The following is a 22,673-nucleotide window of genomic DNA, read 5'->3' on the forward strand; positions in this document are numbered from 1 at the left end:
TAAACCCTGAGAGCCCAGAAAACAAACTGCTGTAATTAATTGGCCTACAAATTTCCTGTTCTGTTTCACAGCTTCATTGTGTTTTTCAATTGACTGTTTGTATTGGCTGCTTAGAGAAAATTCAATCCTTCTGTTTTTACCAAACAGTGTAATTTCTTTAAGACAAGCAATGTGATTAACTGAATGCCCATGTCTTTTGCCAGATTTGTAAATGTTGTTAATGTCATTGTAACCAGCACTGTTAAACACGTGTTTTTCTTTAGAAAACAAGAGACAAGGCCAACAGAATAATTTGTTTAGTTTATCACACCCACACAACCATGGAATAGCCTCATATAAACTGGTATTGAAATGCCGTGTGCAAGATTTCACTTTTGTATGTAAAGTTAGATTAGGCTTAGGTGCACCTTCTTCTATTATCTTAAGTTTCTCATTATAACTGAGTGAACTGAACGGTGTTTGAAGAAGTTTTTCAATCACACAGTGGTTATCACATGAAAGTGTCATGTTTCTATTTTTAACTTAACAGCAATCACAAAAACACTGGTCATAAAGTTATAATTACGCAAAGCAAAACAAATTCTGTATCGAGAAAAATACAGAATAATAACTAAACTGACTTGTGCATAAGTGACACGCTAACACCTTCTGAAAACTAGTAAGCACGCTTAACTGCAAGGTCACAGACTATTCTACTGCAAACTGCAATGCCTTACATCTGGCAACATTGCTGGAAGCACGAAGCTGGTAGCATACCATAACGCATAGCTCACTTACAGACAACATTGACATTGAGTCAGCCAGTTAACCCAGGGGAGGGTGGAAGCGAAAGACCTGCTGCTTCCGCGCGTGTTGCAGTTTAAAGTTCCCTGCATTTTGGAAGAAAATAACTGATCTATCCTGATAAATTGTTTATGTAACACATTAAAACTTGCAATATTCTCATTATATGTAATATATGTTCTCAGATTAACTAATATTTTGAAGTATGAAATATTTTTTCGAAATTGAAAAATTGCCAGAAATGTTCTTGGTTGATTTTCTAGAGGGAAGCAATGCTTCCACCACATCCATGTACCCTACGCCCCTGAAAAGAACGATTAGTAAATCGGTTCAGGGCGAAACGAATATATTATTTCAGAAACGAATATTTCTTCATAGTTTTCAGTCATTTAGTGTCCTTGTGTTCTAATTGAGACTGCAGCTGGTCCGAATATCCTGGCAAATGGTCTGATTCCCCCCACCCCGTCACGCAGTCCTACAAAATTTTGAAGACTAAACTAGAAAGCAGCTTTGCATATGCCAAATAAAATGCGTTTAAAATTTATTTAAGCATTAAAAAATAGTGCTGATCAGAAATCCAATTATTTAGATCTCGTTGACATAAGCCGATGATATACAACTTGAAATAATTCAAGCAGAATATTAGAGCACCTCATAGCATTTTTACAGACCATTGGGTAAACAAGAGAGGGCTATCTTCGAAATGCAGGAGATTATTACTGCTTCAGAAAGTTTGTTGATTTAGTGCCCTCATATTCTAATGGAGGCTGCAACTGATCCAAAACATCTTACATGTGGCCTAGTTTCCCCGTGCCTACAAAAGCGTCGAATTTAAATAAGCAGAGGGTTTATTGGAAAAGCCACAGCCTCTTATTCCAAATCAAAGTTCTAAACATATATTACACATTAAACGTGTTGATTTTCCGAGTTGGATCCTTTCAAGTGATTTAAAAAAAAAGTATTTTTGTGGCCAAATTTCTTGTTAACTTTAACGGCATGGCTATCCAAAGAAAGCAATGCATATTGGCACTGTTGGCTCACGTAACGCCACGTAACTTTTTTTTATAAGTTTTTATTTTTACAATCTACTCAATATACATAAACTGAGTAATTAGTAAAAGGGATGGGTGTGTGTAATATTGAAACAGGTATCATCCTCCGATGATTCTCTGGAGCTTATCTGAGATCCTCTGGCCACATTCTATTTAATCTTCTTTCTATTGCTGGTTGGTTGAAGAGGTTTCTTATTAGTTGGTTGTTGTTTTGTATGGTCCGGTAAAAATTCGCAGTCGGTAGGACTCGAACCTACGCTCCCAGAGGGAATCTGATTTCTAGTCAGACGCCTTAACCACTCGGCCACGACTGCACAGGGTTTCTTATTCACGTTCAGATGATGCAATGATCCCCCCACCCCCTGCGCAAACCTAACGTGAAAGTGAACAGACACAACTGCAATATGTTCGATGCGCTCCGCTCGCCACCTCCGGCTGCCAATGGAAACCAGGCTAGTTCCACAGTCCAGTGTAGTTAGTGTCAGTGTTGCTATGGTAACCTGTCAAAAGCTATCTTCTCTGTGTATGTGTGAATATGGTGAACGGGCTGCTTCACCATAGGCGCTAAGGGAAGAACTGAGTGCACACACCATTTATGATTGCAGATACGCCTCCTGCTAGTGTAACAACATGAACTAATTTCAATGAATATAAGACCATTTTAATTTGGCGATGAATTTCTAAATATGATTTAAACATTCATCATAAGAAGTTTTAGGCTGCGATTTTACCAAATTTTACGTCAGGAAGGCATCTACCTGAAGCTACCTGAGAGTATGTAAGTTAAGAATGCTACGTTACTCCATCGTTTGAAAATCGAGCGACATACTTCAGCGAATGCGCTCTTAAGTCCCTGGTGTATGCCAATCAATGCTGTGCAGAAGAGGCCACCATTTACACATAGATTTTGCCTCGACACTATCGAGGCTTTTAATGAGTAAAACAAATCCGCGATAACACGAAATTTGCCCCCAAATGTATTAATTGTGAAGACTGCAAAATTTATTCTGAAGTTAAATGTTACTCAGATTTTTGCCAAATGAGTGTCCTTACATGTCAGATGCATATAGAAAAACAATTTGACCATTCAAGAGCGTATTTCTTTTGTCGGGTAATTTGATGTGTCCTTCCGCGACCTGTCCTAGTGTTGATTCCGTCCGCCTGACGCACGGGCCGGGGGGGGGACACAGCAGCACATAAACACAGTAAACACTTCCCTAAATATGTAGTGACTTCTCTGAAATACAGGCAGCCAACTTGACGCTAACATACTACAAAACCCTACGACTCTATGGCATTCAAACACCGCCTGATACAGTGTGGATTATGCAGTTCTAAATTATTTAGAAAGCGACCCTTACTGACCGGAAAACAACGGGGAGAAAAAAGTGTCCACCTACCTTAACGGCAGATGGTGCTGATCTTTCAGTTCGTGACGTCGATGCTGAAGCTTGCAGATCTCGTTCCTGAAACTCATAATTAGCCACATTTTAATGTTTTTCGTGCAGATCAATTCGCTTCCATCACTCAGTTAAACAAAGAGTTTCGACCTACATACTAAGTGCTTTTTCGCTTTTAAACTACAAGATTTTCGTGTGATAATTTATTGGACAAAAGCAGTAAAAGTATCAACTGAAAAAAAAAGGAAAATATTTTGGGTGCTAAACTAAAGTTCCTTAAAAGAAATGTTTTGGATCTTCGGGAGAGAGTTTAGTTCCTTTTTAATTTCCATGTGTAGCTCATTGTCTGAGTGCTCAGACTCCATGGTTACAGATCCAGAGGTCCCTGGTTCGATTCCCGGCGCTACCAGATTTTCTGAGAAGTAATTGGTCTGCAACGGGGTCCACTCAGCCTCGTGAGGATAATTGAGGAACTATTTCAAAAGAATAGCGGCTCCGGTCTAGAATAGGCTGATAACCTCACCGACATTTGTCAGCGTTTTGTAAAAAAAAATGTGCGGCCCCCACGGCCTGTTACAAGGATACCTTTACTTTATTTTTACAATGACTTATCATATCATCGTTTTTCAGCTTCATGTTGAAGTTAAATGCGCTTCCGGTCTATGTTCATGAAAATGTAAATGCAACCGAGAAGCAGAAGCTCTGTTAGATGACAGTAAGTAAGTTAATTTAGAAGAAAACAAAGTGAACAGCATATGGCATGTCATATATTTTTTGTTATTGCTAGTGGGGTGGGACTAAGTCCCTTGTACTGCGGCCACTTCTGGCCTATTGTACCAGCCCCAGATGATAGGTGAGGGTGATTGTGGAGCAATTGGTGGAATGAAGATTGGCAGGGGAAACCGAAGTACTCGGAGAAAACCTGTCCCAGCGCCACTTTCTTCACCACAAATCCCACTTGACCATCGTAAGGGCCACTCGGTGCTATAACAAAATATACCGTGTCCAAAACTATCACTGCAATGAGAACCCCAAATACTATTCACAAAGAACAGTCTCTCATCACCATAACTCAAGATAAATTAATACATAAACGACAACCACAGCTATTTCACGACTCTGTCTGTAAAACTAAAGCTGTCCCTGTGCTTAACAAATTAAGCACTATGCCATGAAGGCGTATGGGGGAGTGGATGTATAGATCCATATTTTCTTGATCTCAGCACTCTCTGGAGGTAAGTGGTCAGCTTCACGCCCCTGCCACTTTAACACCAGAGAAAAATCCCTCGGCACCCACTGGATAGGAGACTGGGTGGGCCCCAGAGCCGGTCTGGACAACATGGAGAAACAAATTTAACCTTATCTTTATCCGAACTCCGACCCCTCAGTCGTCTATCCCGTACTCAGTCGCTATACCAACTGAGCTGTCCCGGCTCCTAGACTCTGACTGTAAAAAGTAAGTAAAGCTATCCCTGTAACAGGCCGTGGAGGCCCATAGGGCTGTGAGACGTTGAAGGTCCCACATTTTCTAGACAGTCAGCTCACAGACGGCGGTGAGGCTGTCAGCCTTACGCGCCGACCTCTCTTTACACCCAGGAAGATTCCTGGTACTCATTTCTGTTAGAGGCTGAGTCGACACCAGGGCCATAGTGCGGCTGGAAGGAGTAGGTAAATTGAAAAAAGTCCACCTCATCGTGATTCGATCCCACGACCTTCCGGCTTGTAGCACAGTGCCTCAAACAACTACGATACCGCGTGTCCCTAGACTCTGACTGCAGCTATACCATATTCGTAGGTTCAAATGGTAGGATGAAATGAAGGACGAACTTGAAATTGTTTAGGAGGAAGTGGTCGTGGCGGAACCGATGTACATTCCCAGCATTTACCTGAAGGGGGAATCAAGTAGATTCCCAGGGATGGCGATGCCCACGACCAAATCCGAACTCAGCACTTCCTGAATACGGTGAACTTCGTTACAGCTAGAGCAACCCGTTCGGCATAGATCCTTAGAAAATGCAATAGAATTCTAATGTTTGGAAACGGAAAGGAACCAAAATGGCACTCAAAAAGAAATTTAAAACAAATTATATTCGGAGCACACTTGCTAGGATTCCGTTTAGAATATTTCGTCTTCCGGTTTTCACTCTAAACCCGTATAAATTAAAATACGCAACGCCTCTATGGTCTAGTGGTCAGAGTTCCTGGCTACAGATCCAGTGGTCTCGGGTTCAATTACCTGCGCTACCAGATTTTCTGAGAAATATTGGTTCTTAAAGGGGGTTCATTCAGCCTTGTGAGGATAACTGAGGAGCTATTTCAAGGAAGGAGGGGCTCCGGTCTAGAAAACCGAGATTAACGGCCTTGGGGATTCGTTGCGCTGACCACGCGACACCCTCTATCCTCTAAAGCTGGCACTAACTTCGCCGACAAGCGGCGGTCGTTCGGTCGGTATAGTTAGCTTGCGGACTACAGGCCATGGAGTTTGTTTTTCTTTTTATATTGACACGTATGGATGCTTTACAGTAAGGGAACACGATTCAGGGTGCAGGAGAACAGGATCCTGAAAAGAAATTTGGACGTAACAGGGAAGATGTAACAGGACTCACAATGTGTACTCTTCGGCAAATATTACAAGGCTGAGGAAATTAGGGAGGGTGAGAGGTACGGGTCATGCAACATGCATGATGAGGTGAAGTATATATATATATATATATGAGATTTCAGTTGGAAAGTCTGTAAGAGGAGACACTTTCGAGTGTTAAGTGTCTAAGATGGGACAATACTGACAAGGATTTTAAATGAGAATTTGGTATGTGAACTGAACTCATCTGGCTGAGGACAAAAAACAGCGCCGGGCTCCTGTGAACACGATAATGAAACCTCGATTTTCACAGAAAAGGAAACAGTACCTTAATCTACTGAGCGACTATTAACATCTCAAGAAGGACTTCGTGCATGGGACTAATCGTATAATACAAACAATTTCTTTTTCTAACCGATCTGTTTGCCTTTTCACGAAGAATATTGCCTGAGGTAACACAGGAAAGCGATTTCACTATACGATGGTCGACGAATATCGATCCCAGAGCATTTAGCTAGTGGGATCACCTGCCATCTCTCGTCAAATATGTGCACTGCTTTGTAAAACAATATCGTTAGGCAACATAACTATCAGCGCTGTCGTAGAAGCTGCAGACTTCTAGGTGCAAGAATATTTTTTAAAGGCTGGATAAGTAAAATGCTACTTACGTATTTCCTTCCTGTAACCCAACATTTATTTTCGGAGCTGCAAAACGCGAAAACAACACCGTGGGTTTATATGCTGTTATTCGAGGGGAAAGGAAATAGCAGACCAGTGAATAAAAGCAACGCAATATGGAAATAAAAGAAAAAAGTTACGTACAATTCTGGGCTGGTCGATTAATTTGTTTAATTCTTTCCATAACGGTAAGATTAATGGGAAAGTGTATTAGGCATGAACTGTAGGTTTCATTCCTCTCTATAACTTTTCTTCCAAATATTTTTTGCTGCCATAAGTATTTGAGACAAAAGCAATGAAAATTTCGAGACAACCAACCCCAGTCACAATAAAGATAGAACAAAAACAACTGGAGAATGTGAAATGTTTTAAATATTTGGGTAGCTTGTTAACAGATGATGAAAGGTGCACTAGTGAAATTAAATCCAGGATTGCCATGGCAAAAGCTGCATTTAGCAAGAAGAAGAATCTTTTTACCAGCAAATTGGACTTAAATTTGAGGAAGAAACTAGTGAAATGCTACATTTGGAGCATAGCTCTGTATGGGGCTGAAACATGGACACTTAGGGCAGTAGATCAGAAACATCTGGAAAGTTTCGAAATGTGGTGTTGGAGAAGAATGGAGAAGATCAGTTGGACCGATTATGTGAGGTGNTATTTTTTGCTGTCATAAGTATTTGAGGAATGCGTATAGGATATTGGTGGGAAAGCCAGAAGGAAAGAGACCACTAGGAAGACCAAGACGTAGGTGGGTGGACAATATTAAAATGGATCTTAGAGAGATTTGATGAGATGGTATGGATTGGATTGATCTGGCTCAGGATAGGGAACAATAACCGTACGATTAACCGCAAAAGTGTATGAGATATAAAATGTGGGTTTCATTTTTCTCTATAACTTTTCTTCCAAATATTTTTTGCTGTCATAAGTATTTGAGGAATGCGTATAGGATATTGGTGGGAAAGCCAGAAGGAAAGAGACCACTGGGAAGACCAGGACGTAGGTGGGTGGATAATATTAAAATGGATCTTAAGAGATTGGATGGGATGGTATGGATTGGATTGATCTGGTTCAGGATAGGGACCAGTGGAAGACTCTTGTGAGCACGGTAATGAACCTTCGGGTTCCATAAAATGCTGAGAAATTCTTGAGTAGCTGCAGAATTGGCGGCTCCTCCAGAAGGGCTGCACTGCATCCTAATTTCGCGCAATAAGACATGCAGTTCTTCATATAACGAGTTTGTTATATTTGTCTGATTTTAACTGCAAATGGAATCTAGTAACCCCCCCCCCCCAACTCCAAATTTAATTAAAATCTGAAGAGTTGTATCTTCTAGGATATAACGCCGTGTAGTCTGTTGAAAGGCACCCGACGTTCCGGAGGAGTATATCGCCTCCTTCTTCAGGGCAGAATAAACCAAGCAAGCAACTATCGTGAAAACAGGTGGCTAGAGCTACTTTCAGGGCTTATTCTTCGACCCTGAAAATGAAGGCGATTTTTTTTAATTCGCTTAGTGGGGGGTGGAGTCCAACTGGGTACACTCGACACAGCGGCCACTGATTGGCCTATTGTAGCCTGCCCCGGCTGATTATGATGATGGAGAATTTTGTGGAATGAAGATTGGCAGGAGAAACGGAAGTTCTCGGAGAAAACCCGCCCCAGCGCCACTTTGTCCACCACAAATCCCACTTGACCAGACCCCGATCGAACCCGGACCGTCGCGGTGGGAAGCCAACGACTAACCGTTTGAGCTATGGCGCGGCCCGACGCGATGTTCCTTCGAAACGTTGGTTGACTTTCAACGAACTACACGGCACCATATCCCACACGAGAGCACTCTTCGTAACCACCGCTGTAAGAACCTGAAATCCTATATAATTAAAATCTGTTCAGCCCTTCTCGAGTCGTTACATGCGAACAAACAGACGCGGCATAGCTAACAGATTATTTTTGCTATTTCTATAAGCGAATGCGTCAAACCCGGGTGTAGACGTATCTGTATATTGTTTTTATAATTACAGATGTTACAGGATTGGGGATTTATACTGACTTCCTTGTAACTGCTCTATGAAATCCAACTCTTTCCTCACCATACACAATAAAAGCATGAAGACGGAAGCTCCACGTTCCTTTGATATCCGGTATTCGTGTTAAGGCGCGTCCACATTACTCGTGCTCCTGTTCGTCGGAAGACTCGTCTGGCTTCTACTTGTGTTCGTAAATCTTCGTCCACACTACTTCAGTTGCTCGCCAGGCTTCGGCGCGTGAGGATCCGTATATTTACTCGTAGTGTGTATAGGCTGTAGTCGTATTTTAATTTATTGACTACAGTTTTTAAAGTAAGAATTTAAAATTTGCTTGTCTCGTGACTTGTCATATCGTCCACATTACTGGCGAGCATAGCGAGTCACACGAGCACGAGCACGAGTAATGTGGACGCGCCATTAGGAAGGTGGATAATAGAAACATCCTCGTTGAATACAGGAAACTTCTCTTTCGAAAGATGGCTAGTTCAAGGTTAGAGGCACCCTCAAAGTTGCTTCATACAGAGTTACGTCTCATGACATCATGTTTTCCTTTCCGTCTCATATTACAAAGACTTAATTTATTCAAAGGTACAGAAACGTCACGGACAGCCCCTGTGGTCTGGTGGTCAAAGTTCCTGGCTACAGATCCAGAGGTCCCGGGTTCGGTTCCCCGCGCTACCAGATTTTCTGAGAAGTAGTGGCTATGGAACGGGGTTCACTCAGCCTCGTGAGGATAATTGAGGAGCTATTTTAAGGAAATAGCTGCTCCAGTCTAGAAAAAGAGATAAACGGCAGTGGGGTTCCATTGCGCTGACCACGCTATGCCCTCTATCCGCTAAAGTTGGCACTATCTTCGCCGGCAAGCGGCGGTCGCTCGGTCGGTATAGTTCGCTTACGGGCTACAGGCCACGGAGTTTGTATAGAAAAGTCAGTGGGGAAACAGGATCAGCCATATTGCAACAACAAACAGACACATCTATATTCGTTGCTTGTTTTGAACTGAAAGCCTTCAGAACACCATTAACATTATAATGGTAATCACGTATGGAAACAATGTGTTTGCGCACAGTAATTGACGTGTAATACCCTGAAAAATGTAATTTATGAGCATCAGAGGTTTTATATGACCCGCATAAAATATATTATTAGACTATTTTCCTTGAAAACAAAGCCAGAACCACAAATTTCTGAAGGTCATGTCAGACTTATATACCGTACTTGAAAATTATTCAACCCTTTAACTCAAGAGTGGTCCCATAGGATCACCTGCTGTCACATTAGAAGAGTGAATTCTTCCCATAAAAAGGTAAAACTATTCCTGTAACAGGCCGTGGAGCCTCACAGGGTTGTGAGACTTCGAGGCTCCCACATTACCTAGACAATCGGCTCATAGATGGCGGTAAGGTTGTCAGCCTTACGCGCCGGCCGTCCTTTATACCCAGGATGATTCCTGGTACTCGTTTCTGTTAGAGCCTGGGTCGACACCACGGCCATAGTGGAAGGATTAGCTCAATTGAAAATATCCACCTCATCGGGACTCGAAACCGGGACCTTCCGGCTTGTAGCATAGTGCCTCAACCAACTACGCTACCGCTTGCCCCCGAATTCTTCCCACGGAGCGTATTTATGTGTTTCCTACCATTCTCACAATAAACAGCGAATATTTTCCTAAACAACATTACCCGTACTTCTTTGGGCTTGTTTTGGACTTATCCATCGTCTAGTATGTAAAAGACAAAAGACCACGACGTTTCAGAGACAGGTTCTGTCTCCATTTTCAGGTGGGTAGGGAAGGATAAACCTACTCAGTTGGGCCCGTTAGAAAGAGCTAGTCTCAATCACTGGACCTTCACCCACCTGAAGACGGAGACAGATTCAGTCTCCGAAACGTCGTGGTCTTATGCCTTTTACATACCAGACGATGGATGAAGTCCAAAATAAGCAAAAAAAAGTACAGTATACACCATCGTCAGAACCCTTTTGAGTCTAGCATATCCGGTTAGAATTTAAACCCTTCTGACGTCTGTGGATAGCCCTCGGGAACACAGGGATTCTGGACTGTGTTCCTCTTCCCACTTCCTAACCTGATGAAGGAGGCAGATCCAGTTTCCCTAAAACTGTCTTCTTCAGAATACCGGATATAGTAGTCCCGAATATTAATCGGCTAGTCTTTCCAATGGAATCGCAGTGTATTAGTTCGGATAAAAATTTAATTAATGGAATTCTCTCTGAAAAAAAAAGACTAATGAGCACTGCTCAGGATCTGAGTAACATCCATATGCGAAACTGACATATTGTCTGTTTAAAACATTTTCGAGGGTACGTAATACCTTGAATCTGCAATACTTTGAAAGAAAAATCTTGCGTATTCAAAAAAGTTTGCGGTATCATGATTGTAGTTCATGTGGCATGTTGAAATTAAAATCTAATAATTTTTTTTACTGAGGGCGCAGGGGCCTAAGTCGCTACCTGATGACACGTTTCAGGTCAGTTTACAAGATCGTTGACCTGGCATGTGACCCCGCTTCTCCCGCTCCCCCCTTCTCACCCTCTCACTCTCTCTATGCATGTTTCACAGCACGGATCAGCTAAACAGCGTTAAGGAAACAGTCGTTACAGCTATTATTTTTTATTGCTAGTGGGGTGGGACTGAGTCCCTTGTACTGCTAGTGGGGTGGGACTGAGTCCCTTGTACTGCGGCCACTTCTGGCCTATTGTACCAGCTCCAGATGATAGGTGAGGGTGATTGTGAAGCATTTGGTGGAATGTAGATTGGCAGGGGAAACCGAAGTACTCGGAGAAAACCTGCCCCAGCGCCACTTTGTCCACCACAAATCCCACTTGACCAGACCCCGGGATCGGGAAGCCAGCTACTAACCGCTTGAGCTATGGCGCGGCCCTTACTTTGTCAGTAAATTCAGACTTCATGCTGAAACTATGAAATAAAAGTCAGTAAGTATCATTCGTTACAAGAAATGAACACTGCAGATATTAAGATGCATATTTTTCCTTCCACCAGCCTACCTTTATCTTGAGCAGACAAGATCTTGTATTTTATCCGGAATGTTCAACTTAAGACCGTCTAATAGTACTAAACACTGAATTCTACCCCCGAAACACGATCAAGACAACTGAGACACGTGTTCAGAACACTGAATGGCATTTCAGCATGTCTTATGAACACTCATTTCTATTTTTTTTTTCCTTGGCACTACAGCCCTTGTGGGCCTAGGCCTACCTCCATGAACTTCTCCGTTCACTTCGGTTTTTCTAGATTTTACACATTCGGTAGGACTCCTTGGGCGGGTGATCAGTTCGTCGCAAGGCCTCTACCTGTACACAAACACAGAAAAACGCACACACACACACACACACACACATACACTAAACATCCATGCTCTGAGCGGGATTCGAACCCACGATCCCGGTTTCCAAGCGAGCGAAGACAGTTCATGCCTTAGACCGCTCGGCTACCGTGACCGGCCATTTCTATTTTATGTTCAGTAAGATACAAACGACATTTTCTATTTGCGTGAATATAATGTTCAAATTACCCCTGTGCTTAACTAATTAAGCACTACTCCATGAAGATGTACAGAGAAGTTGATGTATAGATTCACATTTTCTTGACCTCGGCACTAGTTTGGAGTGGCCAGCTTTACGCCTCGGCCGTTTAACCCTTCGGTACGCGTTGGGTGGGCCCCAGAGCCAATCTGGACGACATGGAGACGAGAAATTTCTTGCCCCTACTGGGAATCGAACTCCGAACTCTCAATCGTCCAGCCCGCAGCCAGTCGCTATACCGACTGCGCTATCCCGGCTCTCTTTCTATTTGGGTAGGGTTTTAAATGAATCACTCTGTTACAGTTACAGAATTTAGCCACTGCGCATGCTCAATTTTATATACACGAATACTGGTTAGCTAGTTACGGAAACTGAAGTGTGTTGTTCGCAGTTTGATATTTAGTTTGTTACTAAATGAGTTGGATACATGAAGGAGAGGCGTAGTAAGATAAAGATAGCGATACTTGGGTCAATAATGCACCCTGGCTTCTTGGAGGAGGGGATTATGTTAGGGGTGGCATTTTGTTGGCGGTCTTTTAGAGCATGGCTCTCAGTACCGCTCAGTACACCGAAAGCCGCAGAGACAGGCGGACGTATTGTGGGTCCAAACGGTATCGATCTGAAACGCTGTTTGTGTGTGTGTCACGGAGCTAACAGCAGACTGAGGCGGACGAGCACCGGTGTGTCAGTTCGCTGCCTGGTCGTTATCACGTGAGCAACACTCAAGTTCGTTGGGGGCACGGAAATTAACATAAGAATTAATACACAAAAAATCTAACAAAATCGTTAATACGCGTGTACGAGCTTCGGGAAGAATAACCACTACAACCGGGTGTAAGATTACATAATTTAAGTGTTCGTGTAAACAACGCAAATATTAATAGATAATATTTGAACACTGTCAAAATAATTATCTAACTGGTCTCTTCTACTTATGCAATTATGTTAAACATATATAATATTCGGGTTAAGTCGGTGGTGCTGAGGAAAAACTCGTAATGTGTTGATAAAACTGACTCACACGTTGGGATCAGTAAGTCAGGAAAGTGACTCCGATGACTCCCTTCGGGGTACTATTCGCCATTGTGGCTATGACAAGTGTGTCAGTGCGAATTGTTGGAGGTTACATAGGTAAGTGGACATCTCGCATATGCTTTCAGTATCACGCGGTATTACAACAGAAAGACCGCTCCAGGTGTATAAAATAATGACAGCAAACATTTCTGTTTTGTAACTGAGCTGTAAATCATTTAATATGGAACTAACAAATTCCGTGCAGCAAAGAATTTCTTGAGAATTTGATAATGTCTCAGTTCCTTGAGAATTCTCCATCTCATACAACTCATAATTTCAGTTCATTACAGCATTAACAAAAGTCCGTCATCGGTCCTTATCCAGTGTCTTGTGACTCAAGTCCGTATCTTTCCAATTAATTTCAAGTCCCGATGAGGTCAATGGATTTTTTTTCAGTTGACCTAATCCTTCCAGCCGCACTAAGGCCCTGGGGTTTACTCAGCCTCTAACAGAAATGAGTACCAGGAATTAATTAAATAATTTTCCTGTAGAGTAAGGCGAGGCCGGCGCGTAAGGCTGACAACCTTTCCGCCATCTTTGAGCCGATTGTCTAGATAATGTGGGACCCTCAACGTCTCAGAGACCCTATGGGCCTCCACGGCTTGTTACAGGCATAGCTTTACTTTTTTACTTACTTACTTACTTACTTTCTGTACCATTTTAATATTATCCTCCCATCAGGGCGTAGGTATTCCAAGAGGTCTTTTTTTTCCGTTGAGGTATTCCAATGAAAAGTGGGTATCCATCTCTAATCTCTCTAGGTAAAAAAGGTAAAGTTGTCCCTGTTCTTAACTAATTAAGCATTAAGCAATGATGTACAGATCCACGATTCTTGACCTGGCACTAGCTGGAGGTGAGTGGCCAGTTTCACGCTCCGACCGGTTGACCCACCGAGGAAAGAGCCGTCCGTAACATTTGGACAGGAGGTTGGTTGGACCTCACAGCAGGTCTGTACAACGTAGAGAAGAGGAAATTCCTAACCTTACTGACACTCTAACTCCGACCGTAGCCAGTCACCATCTCTCTAACCTCTTTAAATTGACGCCGGATTATAGCTGGCACTACCCTTGATGTTTTCTTTTTATTGCTAGTGGGGTGGGACTAAGTCCCTTGTACTGCGGCCACTTCTGGCCTATTGTACCAGCCCCAGCTGATAGGTGAGGGTGATTGTGGAGCAATTGGTGGAATGAAGATTGGCAGGGGAAACCGAAGTACTCGAAGAAAACCTGCGCCCAGCGCCACTTTGCTCACCACAAATCCCACTCGACCAGACCCTGGATCGAACCCGGCCCGCCGCGATGGGAAGCCAGCGACTAACCGCTTGAGCTATGGCGCGGCCCCGACGAACATATTACATATGTACACTTCTCGGCCATTTCGTTTCGTATCAGTGTCATAAAAAACGTTCGCTGAAATTTTAAACAAGGAATAACAATCAAATATAGAAATTAAAATGTACTCGTGTAATTAAATAAAAAGATATGTTAGAATTAAGACTCTACTGGCATCCAAAATCTCTACCGCAATTTTTACATAGCCGTGGCTACCGTACAAACTGGTAAAGGCATGGAGTGGATTTCATAAGAGGCCTGTCTTTGTGTGTCCATTGTTATCAGCCATAGGAAGCAGAACACGAATGTTATACATATATAATAGAATAAAAAAGTTAAATTTACTTGTCGTAGTGCTGATAATATTAAAATGGATCTTACATAAATATGATGGAATAGTATGGACTGGATTAATCTGGCTCAGAATAGAGACCAGTGGCGAAATCTTGTGGTCACAGTAATAAACCTTGGCGTTTCATAATCTGTTGGGATATTCTTAATAACTGAGCGACTATTGGTTTCTCCAAAATGAAAGAAACTACTATTGACATAAAGGCATAGATAAGTGAACAATAATAAATATATGTTACAGAAGTAGGTCGTGAGGGTGAATTTTTAAGTGTAGGACTTTTGTGAAAATGACAACGAAATTTCATAAGTCTGTATTAAGTCATTTGAAATCTCCTGGCACTCCAGAGCTGGCAGCGCGGATTTCAATTCAGGGGTCGCTGTAAAGGTACTGAAATTACGCAACATTTTGTCAGCTGGAACACACGCATGCGCCGTTACAGTCACGAAACGCGTGCAGATGACAGTGAACTAGTTCGGGCCACGAAGGCTAGGAAGGGCTTCACTAGCTGAGTGAACGTCAGCTTTTTAAGAAAGATATTGCACCAGAGATTTTGTTATTATCAATAATAAGCGTAAACACCAGTTCTTTAATAAAATTTAAAGAACGAACACTCACATTTTGTATTCGCTGTTAACTAGAGTCTGGTAATTTTATATTTCGTAAGGTAAAGTTGCCCCTGGGCGATCACACTTGCCACGCGGTCTAAGGCATGAACCGTCTTCGCTCGCTTGAAAGCTGGGATCCTGGGTTCGAATCCCACTCAAAGCATGAATATCCGTGTGTGATTATTCTGTATGTGTTGTTCTGTGTGTAGGTAGCGACCTTGCGACAGACTGATCCTCCGTCCAAGGAGTCCTACCGACTCTGTATAGGACCAAGAAACTGAAAAAGCGGCCAGAATCCAACAGAGGGCTGTATAGCCACAATAATAATAATAAATTTCCCCCTGGATTTAATTAGTTAAGCACGACGCCACGAAGAAGCACGTGGGAGTATGTTCACTAGACTGTAGTAAAAANGCTACATCAAACTTTTTTTGGTGAGGGGGGTGTCATAAGGAATAGAGCCCTCTCTTATTTTAGGATGTCATAGGGACCAGGCAGCAAGCCCTCCTGTTATTTTAAGCTGTCAAGACCGAGCGATAGCCACGAACTCTTAACATGCCACAGGATAACTTATTAGTATTGGGTATGGCTGCAGAGTAAAATCACGTACAGCTATAAACCTGACAACCCTTCGACAGTACAAACAAAGCTTTAGTGAGCAGTTCTCACTAATTAAGAGGGAGATAGAGGTTATTAGTTTTTATGCTTATGGCTGGGAATACACAACACATTCCTTTGAGCCAATACATATTTTAAACTCCTTGCTGAGGACAGTCGACAGTCAGCAGCCAGTGGTGTAAGTCGTCTGTTCGACTCACTTAATAAATCTATCCTATCTACCAGACTGGGCTTTGAGTTTTTCTAACTTCGATTGGACTTCGCTCCACTCCACATCCTGTTCGTCACATGCAATTTCCTGGCAATCCGGTAAAACACACAACTACCGGCGATCCACGTAATTTTCGGACATACTCGTAAGAGATCTAAATTTGTTTGTATGGAACGACAAGACTGCTCCGTCCACCTACCACTTTGTCTTGCACGTCCAACCATACAACATGGTGGCAGCGAATCGGGATCTTGCCAAGACAAGCTGAAATTGTCATTGTGAACGAACTCGTCAAGAAGACTGATCACCTTCGAGACCAGGAGGAGTGACGACAACACCTGAAGGGAAGACGCTTCTTCGAGGAGAATCTTCTTCTAATCCAATCACTGAAAAACTGTGTGCTAGTAACTGGGGCTGGTGAGGATCGAACGTCATCCAACATCAACGGTGGGTCCTGACACCGACAACGCGAGATCGCAGCTAGCTACTCCAGCAGAACGTCCAACAAAGTCCTGTGTCCATTGGCTTCCATCAACGCAGTAGGGACGCCGAGGCACGAACTACTGGCAGTCTGGTCGCAGCTTCTGTCGCAAGACTCCGGCACCCTCTGGGGAGAGGACGGGGCACCGTCCTCCATCACTACCGGACGAACTACAGAGCTTTGGACACCCTTCCCTCTTGTAAGGTTAGTCAAGACCCTTTAATAGTTAACAATTGTGGAGGCTTAATAATAAGTTTTAGAGGAATTGTTTAAAAATGGCTGATGAACAAGCTAGGCAATTAATGAGAGATGCCACGGAGGCAGAGAGAATAGGAGAATACTGGACAGTAACTCATGCCGAGAAGTTACTGCCAACTTTTGATGGGAACCCTAAAGAGGTTCGTAATTTTATTTTAACTGTTGAATCAACACTGCAAATGTTACATGAAGTAAGAAAAGCGTCCTTTGTTAAATGTATTCTTGCACACAGTGTGGGTGATGCAAAGTTTAAATTGAATAACAGAATTATTGATACATGGGCAGATATTAAGAAAGCTTTGGAGGAGAATTACACTACAAAGCGTACATTAGATTATACAGCCGGAATCTTGTTCACAGCCAGACAATTTCAAAGTGAGTCAGTCACGGAATGGAGCAATAGATTACTCAATATTGCCAGAGAACTTAGTTTTGAGGTAAAAAGTAAATTGATAAACTTAAGCCAAGATGATCGTACATTAGATCAATTAAGTTACCTGAGAGGAGGTAATGATGTTATCAATGAATTATTAAAAGGTACATTCGTGGATGGCTTAAAGGATGATAAAATTAAATATCTAGTAAAGAGTAGGAGGAGCGATGATGCCACCCTACTCCAATTGATTGAAACTGCCTCGAACGAGGAAAGTGAACTTAAATCGCAAAGATTTCGTTCTAATCAGAATTGGTTGACAGGTTCAACACCTGGGCAATCAAGAGGTCAATGGCAGGTTCCCCAACCAAAGATTAAGCAGGAAATTATGGCCGTGACTGACGGTAGAAAATGTTTTCTTTGTAATCAAGCAGGGCACTTAATGAAACAGTGTAAGCAAAGTGTTACATGTGAAAGATGTAAACGTAAAGGTCATGAAACTCGCGATTGTAGAGCAAGGTTAGATGGCAGAGTTCCATCGCAATTACGCTATCCAAGAGATGGAAGCGGTGGCGGATTTTTTCCGTCGAGGGCTGGATCTAGGGGGAAAGTGAACAGTAATCCAAATGATAAAGGCACCCTGTTCCAGGGAAACTGTGTGTAGGACCATTTGAAGGGCAGTCACAAGTGGATCCTGTTGTTAATGATGAGTTTTATGTGAATAATTTTGACTGTCTCAAAGAGGGTAGCCTGTTGAATTTAGAAAAGGTGCTAGCATCGACTACCCACTGGTACCATTCGAAGGTCAGTGAGGTAGGTGTGGGGTCCCTTGTGCTAGCCGAGGGTTCCTCGGAATCACCCACGAGGAGGATGGGTGAGGTTTCGAAAATTGAGAATCAAAAGGAAGGATGTCCCCTGGGTCCTTATGAGATTTTCGTAACCAGTTCGCATCTCCGAACAGGAATAGGGGTGGCATTGATTGATACAGGCGCGCAGGTATCACTCATTGCTAGGGCTGCGTTACATCCCAGATCCAAGCCGAGAAATAATGATTTGTTTAAAATAAGTGGGATTACTGGTAATGCAATGAATATCAGCGGAGAAGTTGATATTGATATTGAGCCGAGGTCAAGTGGGCCGGAGCCGAGAACTAAGTTTAATAAGTTTAGAGGTAATAGAATGAATATCGACGGAGAAGTCGATATTGATGTTAATGATAATGGTCATCATTTGTTTTATGTAGTCGACAAACTGCCTAGACAGTTAGATTTAATTTTGGGACAAGATTGGTTGATGAAGAACCATTTTATTGTTAAAAGAGAAGTTATACCTGCTTTTTCAGAAAAGGTTGTTCAGCTTCCAACAAGAGAAAAAGGTGTTAGGTTTCTAGATAGTCAAGAAATACAAGGTGGTGTTTTTGTAGCCAGATGTCTTACAGAATGTGTTAACGGACAGATGACGTGTCTTATAGTAAACACGACCCATACAGAGCAGGTAATAGAGCGATTTCCTGTTTTGACTAAACCTCCGAGAATAGAGACGGAGCAAGTAAAGAATGTAAAAGATAGAACAAAATTACTAGATGAAAATTTAAGGTTGAGTCATATCCCAGAAGGAAGGGAAGACATTAAAGAAATCTGTCATGAGTTTGTTGACATATTTCGTCTCCCGGGAGACAAGTTGACCGCAACCACAGCAGCACAACATTCCATCCCTACACCCTCCATTCCAGAAGGGAGATGCATTACCCTAAAGAATTATAGACTAGCAGAGGCACATAGAGACGAAATTAAGAATCAGGTAGCGCAAATGTTAGATGACGGTATCATACGACCGAGTAAGAGTGAATGGAACTTTCCACTCTTGGTTGTACAAAAAAAACTTGATGCTTCAAATAAAAAGAAATGGAGGATATGTATTGACTTTCGAAGGTTAAACCATATCACAATTGGGGATAGTTTTCCCTTGCCAAATATTCAAGACATATTGGATAAAGTCGGAAGAGCTAGGTATTTTTCTGCGCTTGATTGTGCGAGTGGATATCTTCAAGTTCCTATAAAACCTGAAGACATATGTAAAACTGCCTTTTCCACTCCCGATGGACATTATGAATATACACGAATGCCTTTTGGATTAAAAGCGGCACCAGCCACTTATCAGAGGATGATGAATGCGGTGCTTAGGGATTCGTTAGGTGAAAAATGTATGGTATACATGGATGACATAATTGTGATGGGAGAAACCCTTTCCGAACATAATGCAAAATTAAAAGAGGTATTTTCGCATTTGAGAAAGTGGAACATTAAAATAGAACCAGACAAATGTGAATTTCTTAAGCCAGAATTAAATTATTTAGGACATGTAATTACGGCTGAAGGTATTAAACCAGACCCAAAGAAAATTTCTAGTGTTGTAAATTTTCCTACTCCTAAGAATCAAACAGCTGTTAAATCATTCTTAGGCTTGGCTGGTTACTATAGAAAATTTATTGACAAATTTTCTGCTTTGGCAAAACCACTTACTGAATTGCTAAAGAAGGAAATTCCATGGAGATGGTCAGAAAAAGAGCAGAATAGTTTTGAAATTTTAAAATCGAAACTAATTACATCGCCAGTGTTGCAGTATCCAGATTTTGAAAAACCATTTCTTTTAACAACAGACGCAAGTGGCTATGCCATTGGCGCCGTGTTAAGCCAAGGCAAGGTAGGCCAAGACTTGCCTGTCGCGTTCGTTAGGAGGACATTTAATGACGCTGAACTCAATTACAGCACTGTTGAAAAAGAATTGCTTGCAATAGTGTTGGCATGCAAGCACTTCAGACCATACTTAATTGGTCGAAGGTTTCAAGTTTTGACTGACCATAAGGGATTAACTTGGATTTTTCGAGTGAAGGACCCGAGTTCAAGACTCCTTAGATGGCGATTATTATTAGAAGAGTATGATTTTGAGGTCATATATAAACCGGGCAAACAAAACGTCAACGCCGACAGTTTAAGCCGATATCCAGAGATAAATCTAAGCGAATTAAAAGATGTGTGTCCCCCAGTTGAGATAGAGAAAGACAGAAAATTGAAAATCATGCGTGAAATGCACGATTGCCCCGTAGGCGGACACCAAGGTATTTCGAGAACTCTTGAGCGGATCAAATTATATCTGCAGTGGGAAGGTATGGAAAAAGAAGTTAGAGATTATATTAAAAGTTGTAAAGTGTGTCAACAGATGAAAATGGGAAAAGTGACAGCACAACCCCTTCAAATAACTGATACTCAGGATAACCCGTGGGACAAGATAGCATTAGACATAGTGGGTCCCCTGAATTTGACAACGGACGGAAACAAATATATCTTGACATGCCAAGATAACCTTAGCAAGTATTTAATAGCCGTCCCGTTAAAAGGTCAAACGAGTGAAGAGATAGCTGACAAATTAATGAAAAGTGTAGTGTTAATATTTGGTATTCCTTCTATGATTTTAACAGACCAAGGAGCAAACTTTTGTTCCGACCTTTTTAAACGGTTGTGTAAGCTGCTGAGGATAGAAAAAATAGAAACAACCGCTTATCACCCAGAAAGTAATGGAGCACTGGAACGTGCCCACGCGTCCCTAGTGACGTATCTCAGAAGTTATGTGAGTGAGAAACAGGAATGGGATGAGTTACTTCCATTCGCATGTTTTGCTTATAACACCACCCCGCATTCCATTACAACTTATACGCCTTATGAAGTTTTATTTGGGCATAAATGTAACTTACCAGGAGCGTTGCAAAAAGGGCTATCACCAACATATAATTACGACGATGTTGTCAGTATGATTAAACGACGAATACAAGAAGCAAGTCAAATTTCGAGGTCAAGATTAATTAAAGCTAAGTCAGAACAGAGTAAAAATGAAAAGACAAAAGGAACATGTTTTCAAAAGAATGATTTAGTATGGTTATCAAAAGAACAAAGAAATAAATTAGATCCTTTATGGGAAGGACCCTTCGAAATTCAAGAAATAGAATACCCCAACGCAATTATTCAGAGAATAGGCAAGAGAAAACACATAAAAGTGCACATGAATAGGTTAAAATCCTATTGTGTTTGATCTTTGCAGAAAAAGATCAGCATGCATTTTATCGGATGGATCAGCTTGACCACTCTTCTAGCAATCTGGAGTCTACTCCAAGGTCAAGAAATGGAGCAACTGACTTCAGCCAGTGGCATATACTTTGATGAGCTAGGAACGGTTCGTCTATTTCCGATGAAGTGGAAGTTTGTGAGTTATATAGATTTAGAACCACACAGGGAGCTGTGGCGTCAAACCAAGAACTTTCAGACAAGAGTGACAGAGTATTGTAACAAGTTAGAAACACAGGAATGGTACTATCTTACTGACTGTAAACCATCCTTATCTTACTTCAAGTCTAAGGCTAAATATATCGATCAGCTGAATGAAAATTTGATAGACTACACAAGTGCAAATAAGCCCATTAGGAAACGTAGATCCCCAAGAGAAAAGAGAGGATTGATAAATTTTGTAGGTAAAGGATTTCACCTTTTGTTCGGGACAGCAACTGATGCTGACGTTGAGAATAGTAATAATTATATTAGCAAACTGGAAGCTGAGCAAACCAAATTTTTGCATATTGCAAATGATGAAATGACCATTATCAAGACTACAATTAATTCAATTAACAGCACGATCCTGAAGGTGGATCAGAATGAAGAATTGTTGAGAAATGGTATGTTATTGCTTGAAAAGCGTACGGGAGAAGAAATAAGCGAGTTAAAGGTAAAATATGAACAAATAAATTTGATTAATGAGCAGATTAAAATAGTTATAAGAGGTATGGAAGAAAGCCAGCACTCTTTTGAAGTTTTTATAGACGCGTTTGTACACGCAGAGCAAGGTAGCCTCCAGCCACAATTATTAACTATAAGGGCTGTAAAAGGCATTGTTTCAAAGCAAACACTGCCTCAGGGTCTTGATTTTCCGACATTTCCTACTTCTGAACTATCACGTATTATAACTATGCATGCGTATGTATATCAACAATATTTAGTATATATCATTGAAATTCCATTATTGCTACCCACTAATTTTTATTTGTACAAAGCTATTCCGTTTCCTATGAAGGATAAAACAACAGAGAAATTCATTTTTATAGCTCCCCAAAAGGAATTTATAATTACGGATGCATCAAGAAAGCAATACGGCAAAATGAATTATGACGAGTTGAGTGTATGCCTTATGACCAATGAAATTACTTATGTTTGCAAAAATACTATACTTTTGTCTAACTA

At 41.7% G+C, this 22,673-nt stretch overlaps 1 protein-coding gene and 1 non-coding gene across 3 annotated transcripts in view; one reads left to right on the top strand and one right to left on the bottom strand.

The window, feature by feature from the left end:
- Positions 1 to 2,067: 2,067 nt before the first annotated feature.
- Trnas-aga lies at positions 2,068 to 2,149 on the bottom strand. The gene has a single exon. It is a non-coding gene; the product is annotated as a tRNA-Ser (tRNA).
- A 10,318-nt stretch (positions 2,150 to 12,467) lies between these two features.
- Positions 12,468 to 22,673, top strand: part of LOC111864168 — a 132,508-nt gene continuing 122,302 nt past the window's right edge. For both annotated transcript variants that reach the window (XM_023851229.2, XM_023851230.2), the window contains exon 1: positions 12,468 to 13,216. In XM_023851229.2, the coding sequence (XP_023706997.1) occupies positions 13,141 to 13,216 (76 nt within the window). In that variant the 5' untranslated portion in view covers positions 12,468 to 13,140. The remainder of the gene's footprint in view (positions 13,217 to 22,673) is intronic.

This window comes from Cryptotermes secundus, unplaced genomic scaffold (assembly GCF_002891405.2).
Source record: "Cryptotermes secundus unplaced genomic scaffold, Csec_1.0 scaffold1927, whole genome shotgun sequence".
NCBI lineage: Eukaryota > Metazoa > Arthropoda > Insecta > Blattodea > Kalotermitidae > Cryptotermes > Cryptotermes secundus.